General features: G+C 51.5%; 2 protein-coding genes across 2 annotated transcripts; one reads left to right on the forward strand and one right to left on the reverse strand.

The window, feature by feature from the left end:
* Nucleotides 1-7,401: 7,401 nt before the first annotated feature.
* Nucleotides 7,402-9,477, reverse strand: PODANS_1_17330 (uncharacterized protein; the record flags this gene model as incomplete). Its single annotated transcript, XM_001907148.1, has 4 exons — nucleotides 7,402-7,450; nucleotides 7,505-8,123; nucleotides 8,180-8,590; nucleotides 9,255-9,477. The coding sequence occupies 4 exons, from the start codon at nucleotides 9,475-9,477 to the stop codon at nucleotides 7,402-7,404; spliced, it is 1,302 nt and encodes a 433-aa protein (XP_001907183.1).
* A 535-nt stretch (nucleotides 9,478-10,012) lies between these two features.
* On the forward strand, nucleotides 10,013-10,486 carry PODANS_1_17340 (uncharacterized protein; the record flags this gene model as incomplete). The annotated part of the gene is made up of 1 exon (XM_001907149.1): nucleotides 10,013-10,486. The coding sequence occupies one exon, from the start codon at nucleotides 10,013-10,015 to the stop codon at nucleotides 10,484-10,486; it is 474 nt and encodes a 157-aa protein (XP_001907184.1).
* Between the last annotated feature and the right edge of the window lie 1,346 nt (nucleotides 10,487-11,832).

The following is an 11,832-nucleotide window of genomic DNA, read 5'->3' on the forward strand; positions in this document are numbered from 1 at the left end:
TCACAAGGCCACCAACTCTCTGCGAGACACTCTTGCAGTTTCAACTCGCCCGTAGGAGGGATGAGATGGCATCGCCCATCTCCTGATTGGCTATGTTACTGCATGGCAGAAGGGGGCGGGAAATCTGGGTTGCAGGAGCGTGGCCAGTTCATCCATCCAAGTTGCTCACAAAGCAGATTACCCCTGTCTAGCGCCTGGACTGTTCTCAAAACAGCTAGCCCGCAACCAAAGGCGCAGGATGCATCATCACTCATCAGCACGGTGTTGATCCTGCCACACAGTCATCATTTCTTTCATTTCTCACCCTCCGCCTTCATCAAGCTCTTGATCGAGGCAACAACCTCACATCAATGAAGCTTGTGGCATGAGAATAACATCGCGATGGTGACATCTTACAACGTGGATTGGAAATGCTCGGGGCTTTGGTTGATTCACCGCAGTGGAGGGAGTGACCGAGAGGCCTCATGAGTGATGAGTGAGGGAGTCTTGGCTGCGAAACATCGTCGACTCACTTTCACAGCTGAGTTCGGAGTGTTGCACAGCTGACAAGGGTTGGTCGGAACGGCAGTCTCGAACACCACCAAGTCTTTCGCGACCACCGAGAGGTGTGTCAGTGAATGCAACACCCCTCCTTCATGGAGATTCAAATGATGCCCAATATGGGTGAGAAGAGAGGCATCTGTTTTATGATTTGGATGTTCATAAATCATTCTCCAAGAGACGTAAACCTGGCATTGCGGTCAGTCATGATTTGGGCCCGCATTTCCTACCATCGACTCGGAAAACTGGATGGTCGGCGACCGGCAATAGACAGAGTCCGTTTCTCGTTGGCCCAGTGCACGCTACGGAGAAACCCTCCAAGGCAGTGACGCATGTTCATTGATCGCTCGCACTCACAGCCGCGTCCCTCCCCATCAGTTCAGTGTCCCTAAATTTATCTTTGACCAGGCATTTACACAGCCAAACTCCATATCCCGTTAGTAACCTACCCAGCAATCATCTAGGTCCATGATCACATCACAAGTCTAGCCTGTTCTCAAGATTGCTTGAACACTTGCAGCTTATCTGCTACAGTTGCGCAATCGTATCGGTGCTCTCCCGTCCCGTCACTACCGGCGCCCAGACCTTCTAGAATGAAGTCGCTCCACCATGCTACCACCAGGGCATCTCCGGGAGGTCTGGAGACCGTTTCATGCCTCCGGACAGGAATGAAATCTCCAGATATTCAGAAGCCTCGATACGACTTCCCAAGTATGACTCTCTCGGGTCTTGATACAAATGTTTGTCGATCATGTGTTGAGTCCAAAAATGGCCATGTCCTGGGTTCCCCGCAAAAGGCTGTGCTCGGGAGTCTCAAGCCCCATCAATGCCCCCTCTCACAGCCAGTCGGGGTACTATGTACATGGTCAACCACTTTTTGCAACCAAGAAACAAGAATATCGTCTTGTCTGGACGAACGAATGCCACCGCTACCTTGGAGAGTTATGGGCTTCATGATGGCTTCGTTCATCGTGGGTTGCGCAAGTCGGCCGTGTCCACTTGCACAGTGGCCACTGGCTGTTGAAGGTGTTGGCTCCCTTTGCCAACCTCAAGATCTGCCTCTCATTCGTCGCCATATATCGCCATATAACTCATAGCTGTACCAAGTGATGCAGTGCTGTCCTGCACACATCACCAAACCCCCACCGAGACACTCGATGGCCAGACGACCCAGCTCCTTCGACGACGCCTATCTGCCTTCCATCCGGCGCTGTGTTGGCACAGTTCGCATGGATGGCTGGCCTGGGCGCGTAACACAACCCTCAAAGTTTTTCTTTCTATCAGGCCTGACCGCAAGATTTGGCCTTGTCGCACCTCAACCGTTGCCCAATCACAGTGGGAACTAACTTCACCCCGCCCCTCAAGGCTGTCACCATGACACCAAAAGAGAGTCGTGAAAGTGGCTCGCCATGAGACGCCCGTTCTTGATGCAGAGCAACCCAACGTCCAAGCACTCCACTGCCAGTGCCTTCTCGCAAGGCAGAAGGACCAGGGGGAATCATCACAAGTGTTGCTTTTTCGCACTTCACGCCGTTCTCGGCCATTCGCTTGTTGCGTACGCTGATCACGCCTTCGGCAAGTTTTATCTTTGCTTTAGTTAATGACCGGTTCTCAAGAGGTCGAGACGAGCTGGAAACCTCTGGTTTAGCCCCGCCCAGACTTTCCTCCACCATGACTCAACTCCAAAGATCACAACTTCCTTACCAAAAGTCAACACATGACCCGCGATATCGGATCTTTTGTCTCGGTCCCTGCCAACACTAGAGGGCTGATGCGATAATACACTATGGAATCACCGGCACCAGCCGTTCATGTGTATGGAGATCCAACATCTCGGTCGCCGATAGGATGAATTGCTCTCGGCGATATCATGGAAATCGCGTTGTCGTCAGCTGTTAAGCATCTCACGGGATCAAACCCGCTGCAGAATTCACATGCTGCTGCTGTTCCCGTCTCCGTGCGGCGGGGTTTCTTACCGCGCGGCCCAGCGGCTGAGTGTCTTGTGTGATACCCGGTTGGGGGCGCTTGTGAGGCGGTCACAGCTAGCAGATCAGTCTTGTAGGTTGCTGATCTCGAAATCATTCCACATTTGCACATATTGCCATACCTACTCTTACGAGAGCCTTCCCCTGTAGGTTGCCTGGACAATAACCACCCGGTAACAATCTAGAGATATTGTCGCGGGCGGCGCCGGGCTAAGTTTACCTGCTTCGGGTGCCTCGAATAACCGCCAAGGCTCAGATCCGACTTGCTCATCATCGTGATGCTCCACACCAACCGGGCTCTCTGGAAACACCATGATGGCCAAAGAAGCCTTTCCAAGGCGAAAGACGGGAGAGATCTAAGCTGAAGCTGAAGGGGGGGCTCCGCAACAATTATTGACTCGGCTGGCCTCGTCCGGCGACAAGAGTCACCACCTGCAAGACTGATCATCCCCTCGACCAAGACCTTCTATTCAGCTCTTTGCCCGGTACTTGGCTTGTCTTTGACAAGCCAATAACACTGCTCGGATTTCCCGAGGCCGGAGAGCAGCATCGTGAATGGGAGGGAGCTAAAAGATGGTGGTGAGTGGTAATTCAAAAGGTTTGAGTCAGCCACCGACCACGGAGACCGTGAGATGATGATGATATGGAATATTGCTCTTGGCTTTCCACAGGGTCCTCCTCCTCCTGCTCCTCCTGCTCCTCCTGCTCCTCCTCGGCTTCGTCATAAATTTGAGGCTGAGTCTTTGTCAAACAAGTTATTGGGGAAAAACCCTTCCCAGTCTGGTGTTGTTGCTGTGTGGTTTGCTTGGGAAAATTGATGCCCCACATTTATCTCGGTGGTTCGGAACCTGTCATCGTTCATTCGCTCTCTCTCGGCCGAAGGATGACGATCGCGGGGACGGGGATGGGTGAGGGACCCGGTGAACTACCGACCAGCTTTCACATCCACCATCAAGTTTCAAAAAAATAAATAAATAAATAAAAAAGGCTTGCATTGCGGACTCCCCGATCGCGCTTTGTCTTGCCGAGGGAAATAGTACAATTCAAAAGGACACTGCCGCCTATTTTGGATGGAGGTTGGAGGAAAGAGAGCATGAGATGCGGTTCATCAAACAGGCACAGGCAACAAAAGTGTGGGGCCAAGGCAGCAGTGGGATTTGGGGGTTGGTTCCACTTTTGACCTCGTTCGTACTGCAGAGCAACACCAGTTATGACCAGAAACTCCGTCGGGAAGATCGGGACAGGTTCAACTATGGGATCTCGGATGTGAGGCTGTTGTCTTGGTTGTATGGGTAGCCAACGTGACAACTGGCCTCGACGAAGACCATGATGAACTACACACATGAGAAATAGGGCTGGAAACCGGAACCAAACTGGGAGGCGAATCACAGATAGGGGATTAGATATTACGAACTTGAGCCATCGGAGATTTGAGTCGAAGGGGAAGGTAGGTGATCATTTAGCAGCAGTTGTGGTACAAGCTAAGTGAGGCAACGCAAAAGGGCAGGTGAGCTACACACCATTACGGGCTTGGTCATCCAACCATCCTTCACGAAAAATCAGCAGTGGATTTTGCCCACATTTGCCCTTGAGCGTAGGATACGAAGAATGTGGCGGTTGAGAGCCTGTCATTCTCGCTCAATCTTTTAACCTTGATCCCTACCTACTTGGTTTCTGAGGGGATGGGTATCTCATGTGATTTCAAGCTTTGAAACTCTCACGAGGGGCGCCGAGGGGGCGTTGAGTATGAGGATGGGAGGGGAAGGAAGGTAAGCCGAAACTTACCGGAGCTGCTGTTGGTGGAATTCTGGCCCGATCGATCGGAAAGCTCTTATTTTCTGGGTTTGGAAAGTGCGAGAGTTTGAACGCGGCGCAGTTGGCTTACGACAATAGTGAGTGAAATTTCGAAGGTGAGGTGAGGGGGGTTAAGGTGAGGTGGGGGAATGGGCTTGCCGTGATTTGCCTCCGTCACTAGAGTGAAGTCACTTGTTCACTTCATTCATCACAGCTAGCTTATTGCCACATCGGAACCTTGCTTGTGATGTGGGATCTTGCCATTCGCGGCGTTGTGCACGTATCTGACCATGAAGGACACGATAGTCACACAGAGGACACATTGACCTGGGGTCAAGCTCGCATACGAGCTCGCATCTGATCGAGCCTTGCTGATGATGATAGCGGGAAGTTGTGAGGATTTCACTTTACACATGAGCAAGAGCCTCATTCGGTGCGGGCTATTTACTTCGTCACAGTCATACAGGTGGCCAGTCACTCGCTCGTGCATAGTTTTTCGTTCACTCAGTCATACAATCTGCCTTCATTCTGTGGCCATCATGTGTAGGCCTTTTGATCTGGCTTCACTTTCATTTCCCCCATATCTCAACTGCCAGGCATGATAATCACGCTCGAGATATGAGATGACAAGCAGGCAGACAGGCAACAAGGTGAGGCAAGGTGAAGCAAGCTCACCATGAGGCCTCACACAAAACCAGTCACATACCTCATGACGTTTTCAACAGCCTGCCTCAACCCGAGTACGATCACCCTCACACAGACTGCCTCACCTGCCTTGCCCGTCTTCCCGCTCTGTGTCCTCCACAACAAACATGCCGGTCGTTCACAACCCCAGCCCTGTGATAATCAACAGGTTACATACCTCTGGCCCCCTACATTGCCCTAGATCGTAGAAACAGCTCGGCAAACATTCTTTACCTATTGGCTCCCGGTGGAATGACAGCACTCGACCAAGAAGTGATACCCATATCACCTCACACAAACTACCCAATGATATGGTATGGTATCATGGTGCCACAAACAAACAAACAAACACTCTTTCCATTCGGCAAGAGTGTTATGTATGAGGAGGTCGTAGACAGATCGGCCGCCTTGCCGCTGCTGAGCCGTGGTGGAAACATGGGGGAGGCCATGTTCGTGACCCATACACACTTTACAAGCCGGCAAAGGTAGGGTCAGAGAGGCCAACCATGGGGGCCAAGGCTCGTCATTTAGATGGAAATGAGTGTGCTTTGTTGACCGTCAGTCTGAAGGCCATGTATGATGATGTGGTCATCATAAGGCTTTGCCAACAAGACACATAGGCACGTAAGAGGGGTAGATTACTGCACTCTGATGAGAACAAGCCCGTGTTTGGATAAGTATCTAATATTGGAACTCAGAGCTTGTGAGGATGATTCGGTGAAGCTCTGCTAGGGTGGAAACAAATCATGATGATTATGCCAGGTACCTTAGGTAGCTATGAATCATACCTGCCTCACTCACCCACATCCTCACTTTGTAAGGGGTAGCTACCGGCAGGTGATCCCACAACTAGAATAAACATGTTATCAACCAAAGTACCTTGTGGCTGCTTAAAGTCATCGTGGATATGTTTACTCACTCATGCTTGATCTCCATGTTCTGCTTCCTTGCCCAAGTCATGAACGAGCAGCTATCATCATCAATCCGATGACCAAGAGTTTGATACTCAGGGTAAGTTCGGTCCATCGTAATAAACTTGCATGACACCCACACTTCAATGGAGGTGCACCAGACCCCAAAAGAAGTACACCGTTCTTGCTCGCCGTGACCAGCCAAGTAATGATCTCGTGCATATGCCCCCCTCACAAGGAACCGAAAGGGGTAGACCGACTCTCATTCTATCCGGCCAGCCAAAAGTGGAAAGATGCCTAATGCAATGTTACAGATCATCACCCCCCAGACTTGAAACTGCAATAGTGACATTGTTTCGGGACAGTCTTCTCAACACGACATAATCCACAAAGTATACACCTAGTTACTCGACAATATTCCCCCCTGACCACGACACCTACCTTACCAGCCCAGAGTCATACCCCCCTATTAGTCTCTGCCAATTCACCAGCAACATGTAGATACATCAAGGAGGGGTATCCGGCAAGTCATAACCCGCGAGCCCATACCTAGGTGCTCGAAATAGCTCCCCACGATCAGATACCTACCTACCAAGGTAAGATGGAGACAAACACAAGCCCCCGGATGAGTCAAGCCTGTGTGGTCACAAACATTCGCCATCATCACAGTTACTCATGCTTGTATGACGCATACGGCGTAATAAAAAAACACCTACCTATCGCGATTGAAAGTCGTGATCATTATTCACAAGACTTATCACTCCCAGCTGACTGCTGTTGGGTTGTTGGGCACCGACGGCGAGACTTGCTCCTTAATCACGAAAGCTTCAGGCAAAAAGTAGAGTCAAAACAACAATACAAGACGGGGGCGGGGGGGGGGGGACTTGACTTACGATTGACGATGAATCATCCTGACAAGGAGTTACAATTGGGCAGCTCAAGGCCAACAAACACCAACCGTCATACCACATGGAGAAAATCTAGGACGGTGTCAGAACTCTAGTCGCCAACAATGTAACAATCATTGCCAGATAGGAGAACAGAACATATCCATTGAGCAAGGTAACTAACTACCGAGGATGTATACGAGCCTCCCAACCCAAACCAGTTCGGCCACCCCAAGACGAAACGCATCCCACCACCCCTTTACTTGAGACAAAGCGATATAATGCAGTGTTCCAATAACAACCAGTGGCGATGTGTCTCCCCTCATGCAGCAATTGATGTTGACACCAACTCAGCATGAGCACCAGCAAGAGAGAAGCTGTTTCTGAAAGCATGGCGATAATCAATGGTCTGGTACTAATCATACAAAACTAAACCACCTATTGGGCACTTGCTGCATATATTCTGCCACTTTTGATGCTTTTCCCTTTGCAACCATATCCGCCGTTTCAGAAAAAAAAAGAGGAAAAAGCAATCGCCAAACTAATTAAAAGTGAGAAGTGGTATGCCAGGGCCAAGCTCAACAAACACCAACAACTCATCTAAGAGGCCATGTAGGTGGAGGCATCAATACCCTCCTTGGGGAACTCACTAGTAAACAGTTAGCAGACAATTCCGGAAGTTGACTAGGAAGGTATTACGTACGGAAGAGCGACCTCGAAGCGTTTCTCAATGGCTTGGAGGACCTCCTTGTCCTGCTCGGTGGTCACGAAGGAGATGGCGAGACCCTTGGTACCGAAACGTCCAGCACGACCGACACGGTGGAGGTAGGAATCGGCATCAGCGGGCATGTCGTAGTTGATAGCGAGGTTGATCCGCTCGATATCGATACCACGGCCGAAAACGTCGGTGGCCACGCAGATACGCTTGTTGAACTCCTTGAACTCTTTGTATCTCTTGATACGCTCCTCTTGGCTGACACCGGAGTGGACGGCAATCGAAGGGAAGTTGCACTCGCGGAGGAGCTTATCCAGCTCGGTAGCGCGCAGGGTGCTTTTGACGAAGATGATGACCTGGTTGAACTGGAGGTCGTCCAGGAGCTCGTTCAGCTTACGGTTCTTCTCCCTCTCTTCAAGGGCAAGATAGTACTGCTGCAAGCCGTGGAGCGTCAACTTGGTGTCCTCATCGACGTAGTGCTCGGTGGGGTTCTGCATGAACTTCCGGCAAATGGGCTTGATCTCGTCGGACAAAGTGGCCGAAAACATCATCACCTGCTTCTGCTGAGGAGTAGCACGGAAGATCTCCTGCACGTCACGGCGCATGTCTGATAGATTATTAGCGGTTTGGCCCAAAAAAAACCCCAAATGATAATCGCCTTACCAATCTGATCAAGCATCTTGTCGCACTCATCGAGGACGAACATTCTGACACTGCCAAGACGGAGGTGCTTGTCGCGGACAAGGGCGTTCAAGCGGCCAGGTGTGCCGACAATGATGTGGGGGTGGGTATCCTTGTTCTTGAGTATCTCGGCATCCTTCTGGATAGGAGTACCACCGTAGAAGACGCCGGTCTTGATGTCGGGCATGTACTTGCTGAAGCGGTTGTACTCGTTGCGAATCTGGAAGGCCAGCTCACGGGTGTGGCACATAACCAACACGGAGCACTCGCCGGCAACAGGCTCGACCTGCTGGAGGGTCGTGAGGACGAAGACGGCAGTCTTACCGAGACCGGACTTGGCCTGGCAGATGATGTCACCACCAAGCATAGCCTGGGGAATGGTGGTCTGTTGAACTGTAGTCGGGCATCGGATTAGAACTGGATACGCAAATTTGGACAGAACGATGTGTGGGAAGGTTCATCAGAAGCCCGTCCATCGTCGCAGCAAAGACATGTCGACCACTCCTCCTCCTACACCACCAATCTTCTCCTTCCAAACCAAGGTGTGCCCCGAGACCAGCTGAGCGAGATGCGGAAAACGCGACCACCTGTCACGGCAACGACGTTCCCACGCATCCGCGAAAACCACGACCAAAGGCCAATGGATGATGGAGACGGGGGAACAAGGTCCCATTGTGAAACCTCCCGAAGGAGTTCGAGGTATGGAGCTCGAGTGAGCAATGAAGCAACCTTGTCGCTTTCCAAGCGCCGACTCAACCCAAGCGCGACAGCCGAGGCCATCTATGAGAGGTTTCTCTTGCGCAAGAGCTCATTGGATTTTCCAGAAGCATGGTTTTGCCGCTCGGGGGCGACCCCGAGCGGTCTGACGGTCGCATGGTGAAGAGTCACCAGGTGCTTGCGCAAAGCGCGTCGACGGCGCGCCAACCAATAGCTCCATCCGATGATAGTCTTGTTTCAAAAATTGCTTTGCGTAGCTTTGCCTTTGCTTGCGAGATGGACGGACCCGTGATGATAGGAAGGAATAACGGGATGCTGGGGATGAGATTTGGTCACTAACCCTCCGAGGGATGTTCGAAACCGCAATCGGCAATCGCACGGAGAAGTTCAGGCTTCAACAGAAAGTCGCGGAAACCAGTCGAGTGAATACCGACATAGGAACCCTTCTTGTCGACATTTTGGGCAGCAGCGGCATCCGCCTTCTTGCCGTTGGAAGCGGGAGCGGTGGTCTCTTGGTTGAGCTCGTCGTCGGAGTAGTCGATGAGATCCTCCTCAGCAGACATGTTGGCTAGTTATTTGGCGAAAACTGGAAACGGTCGCAAGGCTTGTCGTGAAAACAAAAGAGGCGATGGCGCCAAAAGTCGTCAGGAAGAGTCGCGTCTGGTGAAGAAAATAAATCACCGAGTGGAAAGTCGCAAGGTGAGAAGAAAAAGGCGCGCGTTGGTGATGAATACCAAGACTATCAGATGGCGAGGGGTTGGCGCGTTGATGAGAAGAGGATGTCAGAAAAGGAAGGGAGGGAGCAGAAAGGCGAAAATAAGGTTGGAGGTCAAGCAGCACGCACAGCCTCAAAACCTGACCGCAATCAGCTCTAACCACGAGTGGCTTAGCCAGAGCCGGAAAGGTGCCGCTTGGCCCGTGCACTGGGCGCTGGTGGGGCCAACGGAACCGTCAGAGCACAGGCCACCCTGTGACAGTCCGAATTCACTTCACTTGGCCTTCTTGGCTGGGCAAGCTTTTTCTGTGTCAGTTGACATTCACAAACAATCGTGATAAAAAGAAAAGACAACTCGACCTTCATTCCAATTTCCTTTCATTATGGCAAAGGCAAAAAATGGTGGCGGCGGGGTGCAAAACAAGGCCATCTATTCTCGACTATCATTTCTTCAGCAAGCAGCCGTTTTCCTCTCGACAGCAACTCTGGACGGTGATGGTTCCAATATCTCAGAGCTCAACCAGGATCAAAACCCACCACTTCAAGGTGCTGGAAGACGTCTAGCCACTGACTTGCGCGCTGTGTCCCTGAAGAGCCGGATTCGATTGAACCCAGCAGTAAAGCAGAGCATCTGCAAGTTCTGTGACTCGGTCCTCATTGACGGGGAGTCTTGCACTTCGGGAATCGAGAACAAGAGTAAGGGAGGTAGGAAGCCATGGGCCGATATTTTGGTTCGCAAGTGCCATGCTTGCGGCAGGGAGAGAAGGTATCCAGTGTGCACCAAGAGGACAAAGAGAAAGACAGAGAGGCCGGTTGCGACCCCCGATGAACCAGACATGATGGACCAAACTGGATGAAGAATTCCGAACTTGAATGTCAGTTTATAATTTCCTCGGGGATGCATTGGCTTGCTTCTTGTAGATGAGGGACATATTCAAGGCCTAGGTGCCATGTCAGACAGCAAAACCGATGAGGAGATGTCGTCTCGAATCCCCAGGTGCCCTCGATATCCTTCAACATGGTCCTCAGAAACACCAGCATGGTACTACCCAGGTGATCAGACCAGAAGCTCTCAGCGTTCAAGGACACCAACTTTCCAGTGCCACCGTCAACAAACTGCAAGGCATCGGATATCAGTCGTTCCACCACCAAGCACCTGCTATCATTCGTCTCTATCTACACAGCAGTAACCATGCTGCCCACCAAACAGTCGAGCCACGCGTCTTCTGTCGCCATACGACAGAACCTCATCCCAGCAAACCACCCGCATTGTCTCAGAACCTGCACCTACCCGCCGGTCCTTCAGTTTGGTCCGTCGCCGCCGCCGCCGCCTCCTCCCTGCTGCTGGTTCTGTTGCACCGACTCCTCCCCGAGGACTTTACTCGCGGCCATGAATCTGTGATCCGACAACGACGAGCGGATGTCTGTCAGTTTCAACTGTATGTAAAGTACACCAAAGCCAAGTAGGGTTACTCACAACCCCGCATGCCAACTTCCCAGTCCGCGCATGGACTCGGCCTGTACGCTGGTCATACGGAGGAGGTTCTCAGTGTCGGCGAGGTTGTTGGAAAGCTGGGCTAGTTGTTGTTGGAGTTGGGCCTGGGTGGTGTTAGTATCAGCATCAAATATCACAATATCAAGGACAGAGAATGTAAACAAACCAGTTGCCTAGCTTTAACAGCCCCCCCAGATGAAGCCATAGACTGGCGTGTTTGTGTGGGGGCGCTGCCGTAGCCTCGTGATGCCATGGTGTGTGCTGTTGTGGACTGATATGCAGGTGGTCTGATGGCTAGGTAGGCAAAGGACGAAAGGAAATAAAGAAGTCCAAAGTGGGCCCACCGCTATAGTAGCGGGTTACGTTGTGATATTTCAATGTGGGATTTTGTATGGATGGGAATCCCAAGCACGCGTGTTGTTCAGTGATGCGGATGGAACAAAAAGCCCTTAACACGAGAGCGGGGCCGCAGGGCGTTGTCAAACGCGTTTTTGGCGGGGTAGCTTTGGGGGGTTATAGCAGCAACAGCACTGCCTGGGCGATTCAATGCCTTGGACTTACGGAGATAGATAGATGACTTGAGAGAGGCTTCAGTCTGGAGGCTCGGATTTCGACTGATAGCATACTCGAGATATGCCTCTTGTTTTCGATCTGGAAGAACCCTATCATCCATGACTTCATCACACCTGAGAATTCAGACGAGACACC

Source organism: Podospora anserina, chromosome 1 (genome assembly GCF_000226545.1).
Source record: "Podospora anserina S mat+ genomic DNA chromosome 1, supercontig 4".
NCBI classification, from domain to species: Eukaryota; Fungi; Ascomycota; class Sordariomycetes; order Sordariales; family Podosporaceae; genus Podospora; species Podospora anserina.